The sequence below is a fragment of the Sciurus carolinensis genome, chromosome 2 (assembly GCF_902686445.1).
Source record: "Sciurus carolinensis chromosome 2, mSciCar1.2, whole genome shotgun sequence".
Lineage (NCBI taxonomy): Eukaryota > Metazoa > Chordata > Mammalia > Rodentia > Sciuridae > Sciurus > Sciurus carolinensis.
Genome location: NC_062214.1, coordinates 156,389,191 through 156,414,580, shown reverse-complemented (window position 1 = coordinate 156,414,580; position 25,390 = coordinate 156,389,191). Strand labels below are relative to the sequence as shown.

Sequence of the window (25,390 nt, the reverse complement as noted above, 5' to 3'; positions counted from 1 at the left end):
GACCAACATTTCTGGGTCCTGGGCAACACAGCTAGCTTAGTGACCTAAGATAACCTACTGAACTCTTCTAGGCTTTTTAAAGTTCCTCATTGGTAAAAAAAGAAGTTGGTCTGAATAAAAGCTCCTTAATGTTGTTTTGAAAAGGAGGGTTACAGCAAAAGACCCTACACACACACACACACACACACACACACAAAGTGCAAGTGCCCGAATCAGAGACATAATTAAAATAAGTATGAATAAAAGCACAATTATAAATATAAGTACAGGTATTCTTCCACACTGACATGTTAAAAGCCAGTCATTATGAAAACTGCTTTAAGGACAACACAAATTACATAATTTTTCCAAATAATACATGCATCAAGGCAAAATCATAATTATTATATTATCAGTAATGCAGATAATTGCACCGATAATTAGTTTGCTGAGTGCTAGAATCAAGCTTTCCTGCTTGAGGTTTTTATATTCACTATTTCTGTTATCACCTATGTCATGAAAATCAATTTCAATCCATGATGCTTTGAAAACATCAACTGGCCGAGTTCTAAGAATCAATAAATTAAAAGTATGTTATTAAAATAAATCGTATTCTTCATAAATATCACCAAATAAGCACATATTCATGTAATTTATTGGGTAACTTGATAGATATTCTCTTAGAATTACTGTTTTGTTTTATTTTAAATTTGTTTTTCTCTAATATCCTGATTCTTTACCATGGTTTCCTGTATTTTTTTATTGGTTCTTTTTAAATATACATGACAGTAGACTCCATTTTGACATAATTTTATAAGCTAAGCAAAGGTCAAATGTTTTCACGGATACATGGAAACTAACCCACAATCAGAGGCAGTGGGGAGAGAACAGAAGTTCTGTTTCTGGCTTTATCTGTCCTACCACTAATTATTTGTCAACTAATCTGTCCATGTTAATAACAGAAATTTTTCATTCTCTTAATACCAAGGAAAATCTTGACACTGGTTAGAATATCATGCAATAAAGCCTCTAAAATGTTTAACTGCCCAACTGTTATCTCACATATTAAAGCCTATACAGTTTCCAAACTGAGTTTACATGTAGTACCACAAGTTCAAATACTTCATTATTGCAATTCCAAATTTTTAGAAATGATACTTAATTCTCTAGTAATTTTTGGATGTATAGTAACAAAAATTTTCAAGAAAAATGGTAGTGGTTTACTTGGTTTAACTTTCAATCATCCAGAGACGACAAAATAACAAATGAGATAGTAACAAACAAAAACATTCAAAAGTTTTCCTAGAACTTCAGTTGAAACGACTCTTCTTCCCAGCACTATACTTGCACCATCTGTACAAAATTCATAAGGTTTTCATGTAAATATTTCTCATTGAAACAATTTCTCTTGAGTATGATGATAAAGTTTAATATATTTCAGATGCTGTTCCTTCTAGTTCCATGGAATCAACAAAAACCATCATACTATCTTCAAAGTCTTAAATATTGCATTTTAAGTAAATTATTCAAATATGTCTATGTGAAATGTTTGGAGCTTTGTCAATGGTGACTAAATTTTACTGCCCTGATACATAAGTCTTCCAGAAAGTGTTTTTTCCATCTCAGTAGATATATGTTTTGCTATAATCAGGATCATAAATCTAAAGTGACATGATACATTCCTATAAAAATAAAGTTCTAATGTATACTCTATGTCAGAAAATTATTTTTAACTTACGACATATTATATTGGTACTTCCTGAATGTTTTTGTCTTTGCTTTATCAATATTCATTGCTTAAAAGTTTTTGAAAGTTGTTATTTCAATATTTTGGAAACTAATTCATGTTTTATTTTTCATTGAAATCATCTATTTCTCATTCTGGAAATAAAATGATTTGTTTTTAGGTTTGTATTCTGAATGGAATCAAAAGATATTATGGGCTGAAATTACTATTATTAAATTACTATTAATAGTAATTAAGTTAATTACTATTATTTCTTTTTTTCCTTCTCTTATTTTTTATTATTTTTTTCTCCTCTCACAGATTCAGAATATTCATGATATCTAAAAGGATAAACCTTATCCAAATGTTGTCCCTTTTTTAATAAAATATTTTATTAAATTAATTTTTAAAGGATAATTTACTTCAAATTATTTACTGAACTTAAAAATATCAAACAACATAATTACCCAAGAATTACAATACAATAACTATGAAAGAAACCAAAATAATAACTACTTAAAACCTTTAAAGAATTTTTAATTCTTTAAAAGCAGTGGTAATTAGAAAGTCTGAGAATATTGATAAACTGATGATTCCCCTAAAGCATAAACAGAGCCTCGTTTGAATGTGCAGTGGAGATATGTTACATACTGCACCAAGGCACAGGCTGCAGAGACAATGAAGGCTTCAAAAGTGGACCTCACTACACCCTGCAAAATTAGCTTGGGGTAATGAGTTCACATTGAAAATTGTATTAGTTTTACCACTTCCCAAGGTTACTATTATTACTATTCATTGACTGATACAGATGAATTTCAGTATTTTACTAAGCAAAAGAGACATACTAGCTCAAATAGGCTGCTATGGTATGGATGTGGTTCATCCCCAAAGGTTCATGTACTGAATGTTTGGTGCCCATTCTGGCAATATTGAGAGGTAGTGGATCTCTAAGAGGTGGGACCTAGCAGGTTATTAGGAGATCATGGGGGTACCACCCTGGGAGGAGGTTAATGCTGTTTCACAGAGTAGATGAAGTCTTGAAGAAATGGGTTAGTGACCATGGGAGGTGGCTGTTAAAAAAGAACAAGTCTTGTTCTTCTCTACTTTCCTGCTTGTATCTATATCCCTTCTACATGTGGCTGGTTCCCTTTTTGTTTCTCTGCCATTATGTGATACAACCAGGATGCAGGTACCATATTGTGTGAACCTTCCAGCCACCAGAATAGTGAGCCAAATAAACTTCTTTAAGTCCCAGGTACTTTATAAAGTACTTTTTTGTAGCAACACAAAGAGGAATAAGACACAAGTTTCAGCCTAGTCATGTCAATCATATTAAGGAGCACTAATCTTTCTCTAACCTATCACTTAAAGATCACTGATATTTTCCATACTGAAATATGCTAACTGGAACAAAGTTATTTTCAATTACTTTTTGAAGGCAAAGATACCCCCTCCAAAAAAAAAGGATATTTCATTAAAGCATCACCTAGGAAGGGAAAATCATGATAAAAAGTTTTAAAAACAAAAAAGGTTAATGTTCTCTTTGATATGCAGATGCTAACAGGCAATGGGGGAGGGGAATAAAAGTGCAGTGGATTAGGGGAATGAAGGGAAGGAAGCGGGGACAGGAGTAGGAAAGACAGTGGAATGAACCAGACATAACTTTCCTATGTTCATATATGATTATACCACCAGTGAAACTCCACATCACGTACAACCACAAGACTGGGGTCCTAATTAAGTTACACTCCATGTGCATGGAAGATGTCAAAACACACTCTACTGTCATGTATTTCTAAAAAGCACAAAAACAAAACACACACACAAAAAGTCTTCCATGGCTAAATTTAAACCACGCACTAGCAAAATATCCCTCCATCAGACACTAGTAGCATCACCACCACCATCATACTGTCACACTATTTACTAGTAATAACAGCAAAATAGTTGCCCCACATAATAAAAAGTAAATGAGCATATATAAATCGACTGAGATTCTGTCACAGCATGTCATTCCCCCTACTTAACACTCTTCAATGTTTCCCTTTGGGAAAAAACTCAAATCTTCTACAGCCAGGTCCACAAATGCCTGAATCTCTCTGCTGTCCTGATTGAGCCCTCTTTCCTCCAGCTCACATGCCCCTTGTTCAGACATCCTTCCCTGTCTACCCAGCCTCCACCCTAAGCCCCCTTTCCTCACAGTTCTTTTCACAATGTGCAGTTTCATACGTATTCACATGATTCTTCATTGTTTGCCTACTCATTGGACGATTAGCTCCATGCTGATGTGTTTGTTCACTGCAGTCTATCCAATACTTGGCATAATGCCTGGTCATGGAAGGTGCTGGATAAATATTTGTTGAGTAAATGAGTGGGTGAATAAATTACTAAAGGCCTTGTGCATATGTAACAGAACAGCCAGAAGTAAAAGAGGACTTTTGATTTTTTTTAAATGTATTATATAATCAGAAAAATACCTGTATTATTCCAAGAGCAAATATGTGCACAAATAAAGACTATACAAACAGAGATTACACAACAGCAGCACATGTTTGCCACCCTAATCTGCTTTCACTTGGATATTGGCATGCGTAGGAGACTAAGAGGTCCTGTTTCCCAGCTGCTGCTCCAACTAGCAAAGGGGTTTCCATCCTTGTTCTGCCCTGGATTGTGGGGCAAAGAAAGAAACAACACAGCCAAAAGGCACAGTGCTCAAATCCTAACACACCCACCCTTTTAGGTCTCACTTTTACAACCCGAATCAAAGATGCCCCTTTTATTTCCAATACTGAAAAATCAAAAGTTCTAGGACAGGCAAACCACTGTCATTTCAGGTCAAACAGTTTCTGCCAGGTATCACCACGCACAATGGCATTCTCATGGGACATGGTGTAAGCAATAAGCAGGACAAACAGAACAGTCCAGCAGGGTCTGGAGGGGAGCCTGGAGCCAGGGACTCAGGGAGAGAGGGTCCCAAAAAGCACCAGAGAAAAAGAATCTGGGGTAAATTAGCATAATAACTATAGAAGTCAGGCAGACCAATAACCACAGCAATAAGGACAGACTGAAGGATGGAATGCCTAGTAGATAGGAAAGTGTGTATGTACAGGTAGGATGAACAGGACATTATGATCACTTCTAAGTGACAACTGGCTGCAAAGTGTACTGTATGAGTGGGAGCAGAAGTAACAGCTTCTGAAATTGAAAGAGTTAAAGTACAATGAACCACAGAAGTTAAAGGGGGGGGTTGGGGAGATAGCTCAGCTGGTAGCTTGCTTACCTTGCAAGCATAAGGCGAAACAGAAGTTAAAGGGGTCCAGGAGAAAGATAAAGGGCTGCCCTAAGGCACTGAAATACAGAGGTGAGCTATAGGTCAGCAAGGTCCACAAGTCTGGGGAAAAGATAGCTTAGATTAATAATCTCAAGAAGGGAGTAGAATGGAGTAGCAGAACAGAATCATTTCTAGTTCCACTAGAAGAAATGGAAAAGAGAATAATAAGTGCATATTACTTACAGTCAGATTAAATGTTAATGTTAATGTAAATGTTACAGTTAAATACATAAAGAGCTTTGTTCACATCTGAATGGGGCTACAAAGTGGAAGGGGCCAATAGAGCAAATCCAGCAGCAAGAGTGGCAGGGCCAAGCTGCTGAGAGATGCAAGTTTGGGAGGGACCAGAAGAAGTGAAGGATTTGTGGCTGAGGTCAGAAATTCACACAGGGAAGAAGAAAGTAGATTCAGTACCTAATCTCTGTCCTAACCATTATTTAGTACTGACTAAGTACAAGGACCTCAAGGAAGAGGCACGGAGATGAACGAATGAGGTTAAGACAGCACTGGGTAGTGATCAACTCACAATAACTACGCCTCCTCTGCCATCTCCCTCTACCACAACTGGGTGAGCCAGGTGCAGCCTATCAGGTTCTCTCTCCTGGAAATTTGAGAAGAGGCAGAAGGTGACTGAAGTCAAGTCACTGCATACTGAAAGAATAGCCATGTGAACTTCTATTGACACTCCATTTCTCCTCTTAATGAAACCTGGTTACTCAACTTTTCCTTGATTCTAAGAGTTATTCCTACTCTATCCTATAATAATTTCTCCATTTTTACTTTTTTTTAAGTCCATAATTTCTATTGCTTATAACCAAAATGTAGCATTTGTTTTAATATGGCTTCTGCCTGTAGTCAATTTGCTTATTTAGTAAATGAGTAATCTGAGATCCTGAGAATTTATTTCCCCCAGATTACAGCATAAGAAGGGTAAAGACCAAAACCCGATCTGACCTACTCTTAGTACCGTGGGTAAACACAGACTTAAGATAAAAGATGTATAATCTAAGTAACTTCAAGTAAAATCTAGGCATAAGGTAAACTTTGGCTAAAATGGGAGAACTAGGAGGTAGGGAATGAAGAAGAAGACCACTGATATCCCTATAGTAGCAATTTTTTATATTTCATTGCAAAACAATTGTAACAAAGATTTCTCTAATTTTGTAAGGGTCAGTCATTCTATTATAGACCTAAAACTTAAAAAAAAAAAAAAAAAAAAAAAAAAAAGCCAACATAACAAGGTACAGATACAGATGAATGTCAACAAATATGCAAAATTATAATGACCACATCTGTAGTATCAGAATAAACAGTTATGGCTCTCATCACATGCTTAAAAACATTGTCTTGGTTTTCTTTTACATCAAATATTTTTGTTCTTTACATAAAATGTTTCTCCTAGTTCCCTGACCATCCCAAGATTTTGTTGCTATTTGCCTTCTTTCTTCAGACTGGTTTCTGCTATCTACAACCCCAAACCCATATCCATCATAAAGGCGGGGGGGGGGGGGGGGGTCCCCAGAAATGTCAACCTTAATGCATGCAGAATCTTTGCAAAGTGGATTTCCTTTGTTTTCCTTATAAAATGTTCTTTCCTCCCTAAAATGTTTAGTTTATTTCTCTTTCTCTAGTGAAAACTTGCCCACTAAATATTAATCTCTCCTCTGTTTCCTTGGTGCTTTATATTTTCTTATCTAGTCATTCTTTCATTAGTACAAGACACTCTTAACGGGGACATTTAACAAACTCATCCATAGCTTGGCTTCAGGAACAATAAGGGTTTTTTTTGTTTTTTGTTTTGTTTTTAAATAAAAGCACCTATAAAGATGCACTATAATCACTGTATAAACATCAGTCTGCTTCCAAGGAGCCATCCCTCTCTCAATACAGGTTGTCAGTAAGATGGGAATCAATACTTACTTATTCCAGATGGTCCAAACCCATGAAGATAAACATGTATAGCCAGTAGCCCCATATGAAATACTGCAGATATATATAATTATTTTATATAAAAGGAAACTTTATTATATCTCAAAAAATTTATCTTATTGAAAGAACAACTTTCACAAGTCTAATATATAAAATGTATCAAACAGAATGAAAACTCCCATTTTCCTTCACTTGTATATCAGGAAGCAAATGAAATAATCCTTTTTTTAATTTAGCATTTTATTCAGTTCAAATAGGTACAGTGGACTTATATCACTTAGCCCTGTCTTCTTCCTATCTTTTCAATAATCACACAAATTTAATTATATGCACGTGGAGAATATGTGAAAACACATAATATATCCAATTAATAGAATGAAAATCACTAAGTCTTTGCCGTGTATACCAAGATTCAATACAAGAACTCTTTGGTAGGCCGGGGATATGGCTTAGTTGATAGAGTGCTTGCCTTGTAAGCACAAGGCCCTAACTCTTTGGTAAAGAACATCATGTATCTTTCAGCTACAATTCTTTTTTTTTTTTTTTTTTTTTTTTTTTCCTACTTTTTTATCGGCCCATTAGTTGTGCACACTGATAGGATTTGTTGTTACGTATTTCGGCATGCAGTCACAGGAATTCTAACTTGATAAATGCTAATTACTTTGCATCATAAAGCAGGGGTTCATAATAAGGCAGATTTTACCTAGCAACCCCTCCTCAGAAGACATCCTTCAATGTCAAGGTTTTTTGGTTGTTAACATTTTAGGGAGTGGGGAGAGGAGAGTACCGCTGGCATCTTAGTAGGATAAGGCCAGGGACGCTGCTAAACATTCCACAGTGCACAGCACAGCCCCACAACAAATACCCCGCCTTAGGTGGTTGAGAAAATGTCCAACAGGAATAGGACTAAAGGAAAGCAAGCAGCTGACAAGGAATGATTCTGAATCACTGTTTGACAAGGGCCCTCTCAAACAAACCAGTCACCTACCTTGGATGCCTGGGGCGTGGATATTACGTGGACCGTGCTAGGTTTAACACCATTAGCCTTCGGCCGCTTATAGAGAGCAAATCTGCTTTTCCTCCTTCCTCTGTCTCCATTAGGTAAAGCACCATTGTACCTAAAAACAGAGATGAGATGGTTCAATTATTTGCAGATTTTTAAAGTTTTAGGCATGAAAGTTAGATGAAATAATGAAAAAGACAGGAGTAAACAACTGCCCACCAAACAACTCACAAAGGAAAGGTTTGCAAAACAGACTTTAGTGGTAATGAAATTCAAATCACTTCCAGAAACTTAATTTAAGAGTGATGTACAAGTAATTATAGGTTTCCTATTCTATGAAGTCACTCTTCAAATCTTTTTTGAAACCCAGTATAAACAAGCAGATTCTGCAGAGGCCATATCAAGAGCTGGCTCAATTCAGCCAGCATCATTCTAATGGACCCCAGAGAAACTTAAGAAATATTTTTAAATGAACTAGTTAGAAAATAGCATACTAATTAAACCTCATCCCTCATTCTCAAATCATGTTAATGTTCTCTATAAGATCTTTATTTGTAAGAAGACCAAATTTAGTTACCTGCTTTCTTTAAAGTTCCGAACACATTCACTTTCATTTTTCATTGAATCCTACACTGCTGGTTAGCAAAAAATAACTTGCACAAATTATACATTGAGTTTTATAGTCCATAAACTGTCAAAAACTTACAGTTACAAGGAAAACACACGATGTTCATATGCAGATTTTTTATATTTTGCTAACATGAGAATTTAAAACAAAGGCAAGGTTGTAGTTAGCAGTTAAATTTTTGACTGCATATTCTAACTTTGGATTAACCTGTTACTGACTATTCTGACCACTGTCCCATGTGGCCACACTAACATAACTATTCTCTGTCAACACTGGCAGAAGCTCCTTTCAAGAAAAGGGAAAGGAATCATTTAAAATGCACATGGATTAAAATGGCTGCTCCAAGGCTCCCTCAGAACACCCAAGTCAGGGGACAGCAGGTCTGGCAGCTTGTTTCTGACCCAAGGGTCCTGTCCAGCAGATCCCTGGGCTTTCTCCACTTCTCCAGCTCTACGCAGAAGAGGAGATGGTCACCAGGGTAAGGAAGTGGGGACATGAGGCCCATTGGGAACGGCAGACTTTGGAACAAAGGGATTTGGGGTGTGTGTGTTTTAACAGCTGAGTCAGTATCTGCAGTCTGACAATGGTTCAACATAATCACCGGAAGTTATTCCCACTGTGTGTGTGATCTGTTTCCATTCCCATCACAAAAGAATGTCAGCTATATAAAAATGTCTCTAGAATGAAGTGATATTTTATTTCAAATCTTAGTACTTTCTTTTTCAGGCTAGGTAGAAAAATGTACATTATTTTCTTAATTTATTTTCTTATTTGTGATCACTTCTATGGAATATCCATGAGTAAACAACCATCATAAACCCATTTTGTTTTAAGATATCTTCATACCACTTAACTCAAGATGAACATTCTGTGTTAAAGGAAACATATGCGAACCAATTAAAGTCAAGACAGTAAACAATTTAGAGAAACATTTTCACTACTGTGATCTACAATTACTACAAGATCTGGCTAGGTTTCCTGTGCCCCCGGTTTTAACCCAGCCCTTGCTGTATCCTTCTCTCAACCACACTTCCGATTGAGCTCTTCTTAGGCTATTTATTCACAATAGCACACTCCCTTCCCTAGAATCTGTCCCTTAACTCCCAAGGGTGAGCTCTACTATGTTTGGATGAGATGGCCCTGCCAGCGTCCTCTCCACCACCATCCTGGAGTTGACTGGAAAGAGGTGGCATAGCGCCCAAGCTGGCCAATGACATTCTCATCCGGGGAAACACAACACTGGGAAGAGAGGCAACTAACCATACCAGCCTCTGTGGGTGGCTGCTTGGCCCTGTAAACATGGGGGCCATGGGCGCGTCACAACCTGTATGTGGCTGAAGAAGCACAGAAAGTGAAGGATGAAGCAGATGGACAAAGAGATAAGCAGCAAAAAGAGATGGAAAGAGGATCCTAAAGGGTTTTCACTGGCCCAGCTGTACTCCGACTCTTGTTCACGAACTTCTTTTTAGTTTCTGCTAACTCAGACTGGTTTCTGCTATTTACAACCCCAAACCGATACATCATAAAGGCGGGGGGGGGGGGGTCCAGAAATGTCAACCTTAATGCATGCAGAAACATTTTAATTTAAATTCGCCCACAGAGATGCACAGGTATTGCATGTTAAACAAATAAAAAGCCAGTCTACTTATAAGTTGACTACTGATTTACATGTCTAGATAATGTTAGGTGAAAAATTCGTTCGGAAATAAAGTACTGGTGGAAAAACCAAAATCAAGATAAAATGAGCAGCTAATTAGGTTAAGCTACAGCACCATTCATTCAATATTTATAGTGCCAAGTACTAGAGCTATAATGATGAATATCAGCTTTTCTGCCTTCACGGGGCTCTATGCCTGGGAGAGAAAGGCACAAAAACAAGTGTGATTAAAACACACACACACACACACATGGAACAAGAGGCACTAGCAGCACAGAGCACACAGTAGAGGCCTTAGGGAAGGCTTCATGGGAAGATGCTGCTTGCACTGTCCTGAATCTAAGCCAGAACACAACAGGAAGTGTGAGACAAGAGCCTGCACAAGGCAGGGAGGACGAAGGCAATTCAGTGTCATGAGCTGAAGTTCAGGAGCACAGGAAGCAAGGGGGAAGGATGGGAAAGGCAGGCAGAGGCCAGATCCTAACAGCAGGTTCTCCAGGATAAGGGACTTGGCTTTTTACCCCAAGGGAATGGGGAATCTGGTAAGATGTAAGCAAATCTGGTAAGATGTAAGCAAATGGATCACATGACTGAATATACTTGAAGATATACCCAGGTTAGAGGCAAGATGATCAGCTGGAAGAACCATCATAGCCAGAGGGGGCATGTGGCAGTACAAATGGTGGCCCTCAGAAAGATATGACCATGTTCTGGAACCTGTGAATATGACCTTTTAGAAAGAGTCTTTGTAGATGGAATTAAGGATCTCCAGATGAAATTACCCTGGATTACTGGTAGGACATAAATCCAAAAGCAAATGCCTTCTAAGAGACACAAAGGGACAAAGAGGTGACCATGTGAAAATGGAGGCAGAGCCTGGAGTTATGCAACCACAAAGTCAAGGAGCACCTGGAGCCACCAGAGGCTAAAACAGGTAAGGAAGCATTCTCCCTTAGAACCTTCACAGGGAGCACAGCCCTACCATCACCCTGATTCAGACTCGTGGGCTCAAGAACTGTGAGAGGAAAGTCATTTTTTTTTTTAATAGTGCACTACAGTTATATATAATGGGGTTCTTCTGACATAGTCATAAATGCATATAACAGTTTTCTCCATTTCGATCCCCAGTACTTCCTCCCCTCTTCCCTCCTCCTGGTCCCCTCCGTTTACTCTATTGGCCTTCCTGTGTTCTTTTTTATTTTTTTTAAATTGGTACATTATAAATATACATAAAATTGGAATGAATTGTGATATATTCAATGCACATAGCATAGTTTTAAGCCACCAAATTGTGGTAATTTGTTACAGGAGAAACTATAAGGACCTGACTCAAAGCAATGATGACGGAAATGAGCTGAAGTATTAACAGAAAAGTTTTAGAGTTGTTTTCAATGTACGGTGAACATCAGAATCACCTGGGAAACTTTATAAAAATACGGAAAGTTAAATCCCAGGAGATTCTGATTCAGGAAGGCTGGAATGGGCTCCAGGTCTGCATTTGCAAAGCCCCACAGGTAGTGTTTATGTGCAGCAATGTTTTTGAGAACCCACAAAATCAACAGCACTTGGTGGCGTGTTTGGATACACAGGGTGAGGGACAGACAAAGGGAAAATCATAGAGGTTTCTGGCCTGGGCAAAATAATGGAATTATTAGAAACAGGAACAGGAATTAAAGGACCATTCAAGGGAGTCATGCAGGAGGCAACTGCATAGGCAGGACTGGAGTTCTGAACATGCTAAGATCTGGGGGCCTTCATCATGGGGTGTCTGTTAAAATCACAAGAATATATGGACTTCAAGGAAAGGGTACAGAATAAGGAAGCAAGAAGACTGAGATAGTACCTGGGAAATACAACCACTAAAAGAAACAACCCCTTCTTGAACACAGGCAGAAAGACTAGGACCAGAAGAAATATCACCAAAGACCAGACAGAATGTCAACAACAGTCCATCAGTTCGGCAATCAGCCATGAGAATAAAAATGCACACCCACAATCTGAAACAGTGAGAGTCACTGGTGACGTCACCCATCTTCAAATGAAACAAAGCCAAGCATGCAAATGCTCCAACCCCAGGCTTACCCCCAGCCTCTGGGTTCATTCCCATCTTCCCGGCACAGCCAGGAATCCTGAAAAAGCACTCCTCGCCTGCTATCCCACTCTCGGCCCACGCCTACTCTTCAGCCCACAATCCTCTGATCTCAGCCACCAAATGTGAAAGTGCATTTGATCATGTGCACCAGCATCCCTCCATCTTTTCCTCCTGAAAGTCTCTTGCAGTGGATCTTCTGTCAAGGAACACCATGGGACAATTGAAGAGGGCCACAAATTCCTCGTTACTTCTGCTGATTGATGGAGTCTGATTCCCCTCTTTCTAAATATGGGCTTACCTTTGTGACTTGTGACTTGCTTACCAGCAGGATACAAAAGAAGTGGCAGTCTTAAGTTCTACAGCCAGATGTGGAAAGGCCTTGTGCCTTCTGCCTGGGTCTCTTGGGACCCTAGCTGCCTCATAAGAAACTCAACTACTCTGTGAGTGACATGCTAGGAAAGATACACATAGGCACTTCAATTGCAGTCCCAGCTGATCCTGGCCTGCAATGGGTTGAGGCCACTATGGCCTCTGCAGGTGAGTCCACCCTAACTACCACCAAGTGACCTCAGATGACATCACATGGAGCAGAACTGCCGAAATTTCTGAACTAGAATTGTGTAATGCATAAAATGGTGGCTGCTTTAAGCCAGTAAGCACGGGGGTAGTCAGTTGTGCAGTAATAGATCCCTGGAACAACAAGTCCCAAATCCTCAGCACAGTTCCACTTGCCCAGCTCCACAGTCTCTGCATTAGTCCCTCATCTGTTTTAAGCCAAGCACTGTCACCTACTCCTGATGACCATTACCAGCTCTTCCCCTCTGTCCTCCCTACCTCCCCACCTGGCCCATCTGCATTCTGACTCCAAGAAAGTAAGGTACCTGGCACAACGCAGGGGGGATACACAGTAGTCACTGAAAACCTCCAGACCATGTGGTGACAGAAGGACCATCTTCTCTAGAGTATGACTCAAGTGTGAAGTTGAAATTCTGCTTACAAAGGTAAAAAGTTACAGTTCTACAAAAGAAGGTCAGAATGTTCCCTGGCCTGGCAAGCTTTTTAGTCAGTAAGTTTGTGGAAACAAAATGTCCACATGCTGACATACCTAGTGAGCAGCTGCGGGGGGGTGGGGAGGGTGTGGGGGTTGCCTTCAAGCTTCACTTTTTTAAAAAAAAAATTCTGAAGACCTTTTAAAACACCCATTTGTTTAGGAAATTTGTGATGAAAACTTAACTCTTCATATGTACAGAACAATAGCTGGTCTTAATAGTACAGACATTGGGAAGCTGAAAAGGCTAATGAAAACACCTCACCAAGTAATATAGAATTATTAACAATTTAGAGTTCACATATTAATGTGAATTCATAACACTTGCTGTGGGCAAGAAACATTGTTTAAGGGGTACTGCTTCTGGTAGACATGTAAAAGATTCAGAATGGCCGAAACACGATGACACAGCCAGGAAAGGCCAGGCAGAACCCAAAGCCACACCCGGTCAGTCAGACACCAAATTTCATGCTCTTTCCCAGAAGACAACACAGACACTGCAATTCTTGGGATACGAATGCAAAGAGACAGCCTTGAAAAGATGCCTGCCACCTAAAATGCATTTGACAGATTTTCCTACAGGGAACAATAGCAAGAGAGGGGATGCCAGGACCCTTGGTCACAATTTGAGACATTCCCTGGGATCTTAACTAGCCCTGTAGAATAGAAGAGCCATGGGCTCCAGCAGTGGAGGCGTCATCAGCATCCAGTGAGCCTGTTCCAGAAGCAGCCAGGCTTTTCATTACAGACTGAAGGTTGCCCTCGCTCGGAAGCAACATCTCCGTCACTTGCACCAATAAATCACAGGCAACTACTGTAACCAAAGGAGACCATACACTGCAGATGAACAGGATGTGACTCTAGAGACAAAGAGATTCAAAGGCAGGGCACAGGGTCTGGTAAACCCCTGCAAGATGGCACCTGTCTTGAGGTCACTCTCACATTTATTACAAATGCAACTGTAAGAAAATGCACATAAACCAATAAATGCCTGATATTGGTTTTACATAATTATAGTCCCAACGCCCTCATTATTTAATCTGTCATATACATGGACTTCCCCTGCCCCAATAAACTGCAAAGCCCGGGGACACAACATTTACTTCTCTGTGCCTTTAAGAAAAGCCTCACAATGAAGTCCCATAAAAGTAGACTTTGATTTCTAGCCAGAGAACTAATTATGGCAGCAACATAACAGCTATCCCCTCTGGAGATAACCTGCTGCAGCTCTGTAAACATCAATTCATTCAGAAAATCTTCCTGGCCATGGCATTACATGGAAGATTCTCAAGTCCCCATTTCTGTCTGGAAACGGTCTTTACTCCAAGGAGTTATCTAAGACCTACTGAACATGAAAAAAAAAAAAAAAAAAAGTACATATGTTCTTTCAAAATGGATCAGGCAAAGTGCATGGGGTGTGTCAGGCTGAGAGTTGGGTGTAAGGGGCTAAGGAGACACAAAGACACCTTGTCTTCTAATAGATTCAGCCAGGTAGGAAGGCAGACAAGGTGACAGATGCAAACCAACACTGGTAAATGCTGATGAAAGTGGGTTAGAAAACACAATAGGTAAAAATAAAAAAGTTTTGTTTTTAGGTTTTATTATTGAAGCCAGATTAAGGACAGGCAGTTAGTGTAGAAACAGGGGATCGGGTCAAATCGAGGAAATGAAGCCATGAAGCCATCTGCCTCTGGAAGTTGGAGACTGCCCCTGGAAGAATGGAATGTCAAGGATCTCCGGAGCCCACCAATTACCAAACTTACCTGCCTTTATCAAGGACTGCAAGCATGGAGCTGCTAATTAATGCCCCCTGGGCCCTCACCTGCCTGAATCACCCTGGCCCTCCCCCTGCCCATGGCTTCTCACTTAATGCAAAACTAGGCCTAGTCACATAGGCAGGAAGGAGAGATAAGGGGGAGAGAACTGGAGAACAAAAGAGACTTTAACCTATAAAAGATGTAGGGAACGCTCGCTTCTGGGGACTTTAGAACATCAGCCATGGCCCCCTTCTTCCTCCCTGGAGAAGTCTGTATTATTATCTTTAAATAAAACCTGCTTAATATGCTTGCCTTGGCGTGCTTCTCTGGTGTTCAGTCTTCAACATTAGAAGGAGCAGAACTCGTCACCGTTAAACAGTGGTATCATTATGCTTTGCCTTTTGGTGCTGGCAGTGGAACCCAGGGCCTCATACATGCACCGTTCTACCCCTGGGCTACCCCCACAGGCCCTGAACAGTACATTTTGAATTAGGGTACTGCCCTGGTGTCTTTGAAGGTATATTTATTGGCATGCCCTACACATGTGAGTCCAGTCATGACACCTTAATAAAAGTCTTCTATACCAGACCTGTGTGACAACACAAATTGATCTTCCACTTACTTCCACCTCTGAACTGGGTGCTCTCTGAGCAGCTCCCTGTTTCTTTGCATATCCCCCCCTTTGCCTCTAGCTAGTACCCTGAATCAGAGGATGACTCAATAATAAAAGTCACCTCATTAGTGCAGGAAGAATGGTGGTGGTCTAAGGATGGAGACAGGAAATACAGCCCCAGTTCTTTTCTTAGCTGGGGATGTGAAGGCACTTAACCTTGACTAAGCTCAGCTACAAAGTTACAAATTCAATATTTAAGAGAGATTTTCCAAATCTCTCTCAAACATTTCCACTCAACATGGATACAGAAGGTATTTCTAGCCACTAAAATACCTCCTCCTGTCTAAAAGGAGTAAAGTTCATCTTGGATGTGTACTGCTACTACATTGTACAGAAGACCCCCACATCTTCATGGCAAATGAGAAACGCCAGTTTACTATAGGTAGCCTTTTTTCTCATCTTGAAATTTAATGATTTCCTCATGCCAAAATATTTCCTAAGGCTAGCCATTAAAAAGTTTTTGGTATCAGGAACATAGCTCTGACCTGCATTCAGTAGACTTCCACCTGCTCTTCCTAGGTTTTTGCAACAGCTCTTTGTAGCAAAAGGCTCGATGTGAGGTGAAAGGCCTGTACCCTGGTTCTATCTCCAATTCCTATGTGATTCTGCATGAGTCCCCAAGCTTCTCAGAGCCTCAGTTTCCTTCCCCATAAGTTAGAAAGGAGTAACCTTCTCTAGCTTGGATTCTGGCACTGAGGGCAAAACTAAGCAGCTCATGAGAAGCCTCAACCCCGACTCCAGCCTCATTAGCACCACACCTACGCTGATCCCAGGACAAACACACTGTTCTTTCCTGCTTTTATTCAGTTTCTATTGATTCTTGAAGGTCAAACTTCCCCACTTCTTCCTCTAACCAGGCACCAAAAATAAGAGCATGCAAAGCAAATCCAGTGTACCTAAAATAAAAAATTAACTGTCTCCGAAAAGAGTAATATTATCCTATGTCGAGCTATTTGCTTTTTTCCTCCTCCCTTTTTCATTTTACATTGGAACTATCACTAAACCATGTCTGTGTGTGTGTGCATTTTTTTACTGTATTGAATCTTTGATTTTTGCGCACTGCTGGAGAGCCAACAGAAAACAATTTTCACTGAACACCTGAAGGCAGGCAAAGTGCCAGGAATAGGGAAGGCTATTTATGATGCTGTTCAAGACTACTACTTCTAGTCTACCTTCAGCTCCAACAACCCAAAATCTCTCCAATTAAGTATATATTAATATAATATTAATGCTTTATGCCAAAGAATATAATATGAATAAAAATTAATTTTTAAATACTGACTTGCAGTAAATTTTTTTTTTTTTTTTTTTGGTACTGGGGACTGAACCCAGAGACACTCAACTACTGAGTCACATTCCCAGTCCTTTTTGTATTTTATTTAGAGACAGGGTCTCACTGAGCTGCTTAAGTACCTCATTAAGTTGCTGAGGCTGGCTTTGAACTTGAAAACCTCCTGCCTCAGCCTCCTGAGCTGCTGGGAATAAAGGCATGCATCCCCACACCCAGCTTGAGTCATTTTATTAAGAAGAGAAAATGTCACATCAAAAGAAAAAAATGAGGTGTAGCAAGAAATGGATTTGATAGTGTATGATTTGTATAACAAGTGGATTTGATAGTGTGATTTGTATAACACATATTAGGAAGATTTATCATTATATACTTTATTCCAGAATTAGTGCCATTTTATACTCTACACTTCTTTACATATTTTACTAATTAATAGTTTTGAAAAATGATTAAATACCATACATTACTTTTTCATTGCTTTAACATTTGCCTATTTTGGCCTTTCATCAGTAGCATAAACTGTAAGTGATAGACTGAAATAGTAGTCCCTGTTCCTCATTCCTCCCTAAATACATGCCTATGCCTTGTAACCTTATGGTTTCAGCTCACTGCCTTGCTCAGGACTTTGGATTAGGTTATGCAACTCTGGTCCATGGAGGAGATACTAACAAAGGTGAGGTCACGGGGCTTGAAACAGGCTTGATAGTTGAGATTATCCTCCGACACCTCTGCCATGGCCATAGGAGAACGTGTCCAGCCAGCCTGCCATGTCAAGGAACATGAGAGAAACCTGGAGGAGCACCAAACCACAGAAATGCAGTGTGGAGCAAAGCCACCTCACCACAGCCCAAAGCAGTCTCCTCCACTGCCCACAGACTCAGGAGAATAAATGACTGCCGTTTTAAGTCACTGAGATTTGGGATGATTGGTTATACAGCAGCATATGGCAATAATTAACTGATGCTGTGCATCTCAAAGGCAAATTAACTTAAGGAACTTCCTTAGTGCCTAAATATTTTGGGCTAAATATACATAAACTTACATAGCTTTTGAAATTTAAATATATGAAGAATACTATTTCATTCAGAAGGAAGAAATCTAAAATTGGAGTTGATTTCAAATGCATCCCTTTTAAAATGAGATATAAAAATGATAATAAAATTTTGCAAATGTATAATTATTGCCAGGCAAGGTGGTGCACACCATTGATCCCAACTACTCACCAGGCTGAGGTAAGAGGATCAAAAGTTTGAAGCCAGCGTGGGTAACTTAGTGAAAACCTATCTCAAAGTTACAATTTTTTAAAAAAGGACTGGGGATGTGGATCAGTAGTAGAGCACTTGCCCACATGTGTGAAGCTAAGGTTCGATCCCAAGTACTACAAAAAAATAAAAATAAAATGCATACTTATTAAACAGAAGAAGGATGGTAATACCAAACTGTATGTATTTTATCTTTCTTTTCAATAAATTGTTATTGAAATCTATCCATTAAAATCTGTGGTTCCTCAAATAAGACAAATAATATGTGTCTACAAAGTTCTTAATCTCTAAAGTTCAAATTTATAAGAAAGAATTAAGTATGTAATTTTTGGCAAAGCAATGATTCTTTTAAATCTGTTTATACACAACTTTTACTATGGTAAAAAACCTCTAAAAATGAGCATCTCAAAGGCTTATTTAGTCAATATATTAAACTAGCTTTGGCCCCATCATCAAACGTGTTAAGCTATGGGCACTTCAAATAAAGAAACTTGATGGTACAAAGAAATTTGATTATTCACCCAAACCAAAGTGTTGGAGTAAGTATTAAGACAGAAATTCAAACTAGCATTGAAATCTCCTCTGTATCCTAATTAATTCAGACTACTAAAATAATTATTTCCAATTTCCCTTTTAAAATTTTCAAGGAATGCTCCTCTTGCTACTCCTAGAAAAATAACTCTAATGTATGTTTACTTTAAACTTTCAGTGTATGCACAGACAATTTTTAGAAATTCCTAAAAATATAGACAATCCAGAGCAAGAAGATTCAATTCTGAACATTACTGGGCAATGCCCCAATTATTTATTAAAGAAATAAATAATTGCTTATTGTATGCAAAAATAAATTCTCAAGGCAATTTTTTACAAAATATTTTAGCTTTGTTCAATTATCCATGGCAGAATTCAGGGGGAAAAGTTACTTTATACAAAATAAAAAAACATAAAGCGATCATGGTTTTACACAAAGCATGTTGATGCTACATGGATTCACTTCCTTCCATGAGTTTTCTAAAGATTTTTCTACTTCCAAAACACTTTATATGACTAATAGCAGAACCATGAGAATAGAAAATATTAGAAATAAAAATATATATAAAATCAACTTTATTTCAAGAAGTGGAAGCACTCTTCTTTAATGCTGCACTTTATAATTGCAAAGTAGCAGGTGAAGAATGTTAATTACATAAAAGTGTTTCTGAGCCTCTCAGTAGTAAACGGTAGTAAATGCTACAGAAGCATATTACCTAGAAGTTAATTCTGGTTTGAAGCATTAACCCACTGACTGCAACAACAATAAAGAGTGGGGGAAAATACCACGAAAATAAATATAGAATGCATTATCAATTATCACAAACAACATATTTATGTGGCTACTAGAAGTCAGTCAACTACCATGTACATAATCTGAACAGAGGAAGTATGCACATTATCAATTCGAGAATCGGGACAAATCAAGAGATTTTCCCCAAAATCTTCCCATTTACAATTTCTTGACATATAAGAAGATTCTTAGAAAATCTTACCAGTGTTTAGAGGCACAGTTCAAGAACTACATATGATCTTAGAGATTCACTAATAGATCTATAAGGTTCAATAGCCATAGGTAGCTATTTCAATTTCAATTTTAATTAGTTACAATTAAATAAAATTTAAAATTCAGTTTGTCACACTAGCTACACTTTGAAGAGCTCAAGAGCTACGTGGTCAGTGACTACCTCACTGGACAGTTGGCAGATACAACACTTTCATCACCACAGAAAGGCCCCTAGGTACAGACACATCCACGGTGAAGCATGTCAAGTGAAGAGGCATCTTCAAGGCCACACAGCCAATCAACAGAGTGACCTGAACGCTAGTTCGATTTTATCTTCAAGATCTCTAGGGTTTGACAGTCTTGGGACATTACACTTGTAAAAGAGTTCCTTGGGAAAATGCCAGGGCTAGAAGATATTCTCAAACTCCATCTCTCTGCTTTAAGATGCTTTCTCTCTAGTTGGTAATTAAGAAAATGCTCTCCTGCTTTTTGAGGGAAATGAAATATTCTAGCATTAAAAATATATATTTTTCTTGGGATCAAAGCATTTTCTCTAGGGATACACTTTGGAATTTAACAATGTAAGTTACTAACAAAGTGTGATTCACACATTAAAATTCACTTGATAAACAGCTTCCAAATTCATACTAATTATAGATACCAAAAAGACATTTGATAAAATTCTTTACTTTTCCAGATTAATGTTTTCAAGAGCCTAAAAGAATACTTCATTCACATAATTATTCAAGAATAAGACGGCAAAAGTATTAACTCTGGAAAGAAGGTACAAAACTAATGTTATTGCCTTAATAATTATAACAATGTATTACTTGAGAAGAAAAACCACCAGCCAACGAAACTGAAGAGATACTTCAGAAATAGATCCTAGAATAAGTAATGCAATGAAGAAAGGACCACCATTCAGTGAGAAAGAAATTGGGTCATTCAATCAACTTTATTAGGGAAACTGAAGCTACTTTGAAAGAAAAAAATGTTGCTTAGAACTGCATCTTACATCACTACACAATACTTTCTAAAATACTCAAAAGATGAATATAAATACAATCAAAGAATTAAAGAAAACAAAGTTGATTATGTGATCTCTAAACATAAAATCAAGAACTGGCACACTTGAATATGTAAAATTATGAAAATTTTGCATATCAAAAGTTATAAAATTATACATTCAACAAAGCTAGAAAAAATATTGGCAGAAATATGACAAAAATATAGTATCTTTCATAGGTATATGTTTTTACAAATAAAATGGAGAAAACACAGACTCCCTACAGACATACAATTAAAAAAAAAAAATGCAAAGAACAATTGGCAGAGGGGAAAAAAAAACCAATGACTAGTGGACACCTTTTTTTAATCCAATCTTGTCAGAAATTTTTTAAAAAAATGCATTATTTGCCAAATTACTAAATTCTGTTCAAATGATACAGTACTCTACTATGCCACTGTAGAGAATGTTAATTGGTACAATATCTCCACAAAATATTTTAGCAACACACACCTGCAGCATTCTAAAAGTACTCATGTACTTTGACTCAGTAATTCTAATTTGAGGGATCATCTCAGACATAATTTTGAAATGAAAGCCAAGTTTTGGGCACAAAGGTGTTAATTATGTCATTATTTTTAATGGAAAAATATAGCAAATAACAAAAATGTTCAATAATAATAGATTAATTAGACTGTAATTCTACATGGTGAAATATTCACCACAAATTCTCAAGAGTAATGGAAAAGGATTATGAAAACCCAAGAACACAAGATGTATAGAGTATTTTTAATATGCTGAAACATAGGACAAACAAATATGCCAAATACTAACTGTGGTTAAGAAAGAATTGTGATTTCTATTTGATGTATAGTGTCTGTATCTTCTAATTGTCTATTGAGTATATTTCTTTAAATTAGAACATTTTTTAAAAGATACGTTTTGTTAAATAAGGTGGCCTCACTGTTTTAATTTCCAAGTCAAGTATTACTCAATTGAGATTTGAAAGAAAATCCAGAAATACAATCAACCCTTAGAATGAGAAGAGGATTTAAATTTCCACGCTGTAGCATGCACAGTGTATGGAGTGGGTTAGGGGGCTACACTAACACCATCCACACAGGGATCAACTCTGGCACACAAGCATAGAGTGAGGGACAGGGATGCCAGACACAGTTGGAAAAGCTGTTATTCTACCAAAAAACAAAAACAAACACAAACACAAAATACCTCTCAATGTTCTCGTACTTTTTTCCAAACAAATAAACGTACCAATGTTCAGCCTCTGCCACAGATATGCTTGACACGAATGTTTCATTCTATTTCAGAGAATCTTAGTCAAATTTTTAACTCAGTAATTTGCCATTGAGTACAAAATTGATTTCTAGGATCTTTTTTTTTTTTTTAATTTATTTTTTTACGTTTACATAGGGTAATGATGTTTATTTTTTTCCCTTCCCCCCCACCCCTCCCACCCTTTTCCCTTTATACAGTCCTTCTTTCCTTCATTCTTACCGCTCTCCTTAGCCTAACTCTAAACCTAACCCTAAACCTAATGCTAACCCCTCCCACCCCCATTATATGTCCTCATCCGCTTATCAGCGAGATCATTCGTCCTTTAGTTTTTTGAGATTGGCTTATCTCACTTAGCATGATTTCTAGGATCTTAAGATAAACTTTGAAAAAATTTTAAATCTGAAAAAGGGTGCTTCCCAATTAGTTACTAAAATTACAAGAGAATGCTCATCAGGGTATTGGGCCTTCTCTTTACTAGGACTCTAACAACAAGAACAGAAAGTGCAGGCAACTCAGAATTAGCAGTGTGGTACGAACCACGTCTTGAGGTGGATCAGGATTGCTCACACGGCCAAAACCAGCACACACAGAAGCCCACTTCCTAGAAAGGCCTCAGTGGTGCTCCTCAAAAACAAACCAGAAAGCCAAAAGTGTTCATTTTCAAATGAGTTTGTGAAAGGAACTAAACAAAATTAAACAGACTTTTCTTCTATCATCTTTCTTGCAGCTTTTTAAAAACATACACATATGCTAATTTACTCTACCAATCACCAAGTGGAAGAGACAGCATGCAATATTTCCCAGATTCACCTGACTTACTATCCTACTACCACGGTGCAGTCTCAGCAGCGAAGTACGTAGAAACTGTCAAGTAGATGTGTGTATACACACTACGAAGCCCACCATGTTACTACAAAGATATGGGATGATGCTTTGAAGAGAGAAGAGCAGTTAGAAACAACTAGACTGCATACTGCCTAAAAATACACATTTTCTCATTGACAGCAATTAGAAGTGGGTTTCAAAGTTGGGCAGGGTGGCATGCCTGTAATCTCAGCAACTCAGGAGGCTGAGGCAGGAGGATCACAAATTTAAGGCCAGTCTGAGCAACTTAGCAAGGCCCTAAGAACTTAGTGAGATCCTATCTCAAAATTAAAAAATAAAATAAAAGGGGCTGGGGATATGGCTCAGTGGCAAAGTACCTCTGAGTTTAATCCCCAGTACCCACCCCCCAAAAATAGGTTTCAAAATGTAAAACTTAACTTTATAGTCATATTTCTATACATATAAGGAAAATTTAAGGTTGTAATTATAAATTAATAGTTACAAATAGAAAGTTTCTTTACATTTACTTCTGTGGTATATTAATGGCAAGCTATAATGAGAGTGGAAATAGAAATGAAAATTGAGAGGTCAAAACCATAAACACAGAAAATAAACCTTTCTCAAACGGACCCAAGGGAAGCCTACATAAGACCTAACAGCAAGGCAAACTTAGGTGGAAACAAAAAGTTCCTGGGACCAACAGTAATAATAAGCCTGTGGTCACCCAGTCTCTGATTTTTCTCCCACAGAGAGACTATTCATTGTCCCCTAATGCTCATTCTCCCTTCTTTCTTTAAGTAAAACAATAATCAAAATCACTAACATTTATCTAATGCTTCCCTTTTTCAGGCCCTGTCTGGAACGCTTCACGTGGATTAACAATGAAATCCCTACCATAACACCATGAGGCAGGTACTCCCACTACCCCATTTTAAAAGAAAACAGGCACAGAGTTTAAGAAACTTTCCCAAGTCACAGCCTTTAAGAGGCAGAGCTGGGAATCTAACCAGCCCATTTGAGAGAAATGCCCTTTATTTTCCTTGCTATTAGGTGTGGTCATGTGACTATGTGGGATAATGTAACCATAAGTGACACTTAAAATTTCTGGTTCCTCTCCTTAAGGTTGAAACCACTTCCCCCCTGGCTTTTCTCTGCCCTGAGGGCTAGAACAGACTGGAGACATGACAGTTTCTCTACGTGAGACCAACTCCCAAGAGTAACAACACTAAAGGAAGCAGGATATCAGAATGATCCTCTAGATTCCAGCAGCCTTGGACTGCTTGACTTTGGGCTATTTTATGAAAGAGGAAACACCTAAGAAATTTCACCTATATTACTTGTGAGGGTTCATCTTGATTTGTTAATGTGACTGACTGAGAGATGTCTACAAAATAAGTAAAGGGCACTTCTGGGTTTGTCGTGAGAACGTTTCCTGAGACAACAGGCATGCAGGACAGCAAACTGAAGGGTTAAGATCCACCCTGAATGTGGGAGGCACCATCCGGCAGGCTGGGGATCCAGAAGACACACAGCAGAAACACCACACTCCAGTTCCTCAGTCTGCATGGACTCACACCAGCAGCTCTCCAGGGGGTTTTCAAGAACGCATTCTTTTTAGCATAGTACAGTAACATAGCCATATCAATGTTTATAGCAGCTTAATTCACAGTAACTAGATAGTGGAACCAACCTAGATGCCCTTCAACAGATGGCTGGATAAAGGAACTGTGGTGTATATACACAATGGAATATTATTCAGTCATAAAGAAGAATAATATCATGGCATTTGCAAATAAATGCATGAAATAAATGCATGAGAATATCATGCTAAGTGAAATAAGCCAATCCCCAAAAAACAAAGTCCGAATGTTTTCCCTGATAAGTGGAAGATATAATGGGGTTGGGGGAGTGAAAGAATGGAGGAACTTTAGGTTATGTAGAAGGAAATGAGAAGGAGTGGGGGTATGAAAAACGGTGGACTGAGACAGACATCATTACCCCATGTACATGTATGATTACACGAATGGTGTGACTCTACATTGTGTACAACCATAGACACGAAATGATGTACCCCATTTGTGTACAATGAATGAAAATGCAGTCTGTAAAAAATTTAAAAATAAATAAATAATTTTTAAAAAAATAAAAGAAAATAACTCAGTCTTGGACGGGGGCTGCACCACTGGCCCCACCTGCCCTCAGGCTCCAGCTTCCTGGACTGAGCAGCTGTGTTCCTGGCTCTCTAGCCTATAGACAGCTATGTGGAATCAACCCACCCTCTGACTGTATAAGTCAACCTAATAAATCCCCTTATTATATGGTTTAGATGTGGTGTCCCCCAAAAGCTCACGTG

At 38.4% G+C, this 25,390-nt stretch overlaps 1 protein-coding gene across 3 annotated transcripts in view; it reads right to left on the bottom strand.

The window, feature by feature from the left end:
- Positions 1 to 25,390, bottom strand: part of Peli2 (pellino E3 ubiquitin protein ligase family member 2) — a 167,708-nt gene that overhangs the window by 109,397 nt on the left and 32,921 nt on the right. For all 3 annotated transcript variants that reach the window (XM_047539057.1, XM_047539056.1, XM_047539058.1), the window contains one exon: positions 7,954 to 8,083. In XM_047539057.1, coding sequence (XP_047395013.1) covers positions 7,954 to 8,083 — 130 coding nt within the window. The remainder of the gene's footprint in view (positions 1 to 7,953; positions 8,084 to 25,390) is intronic.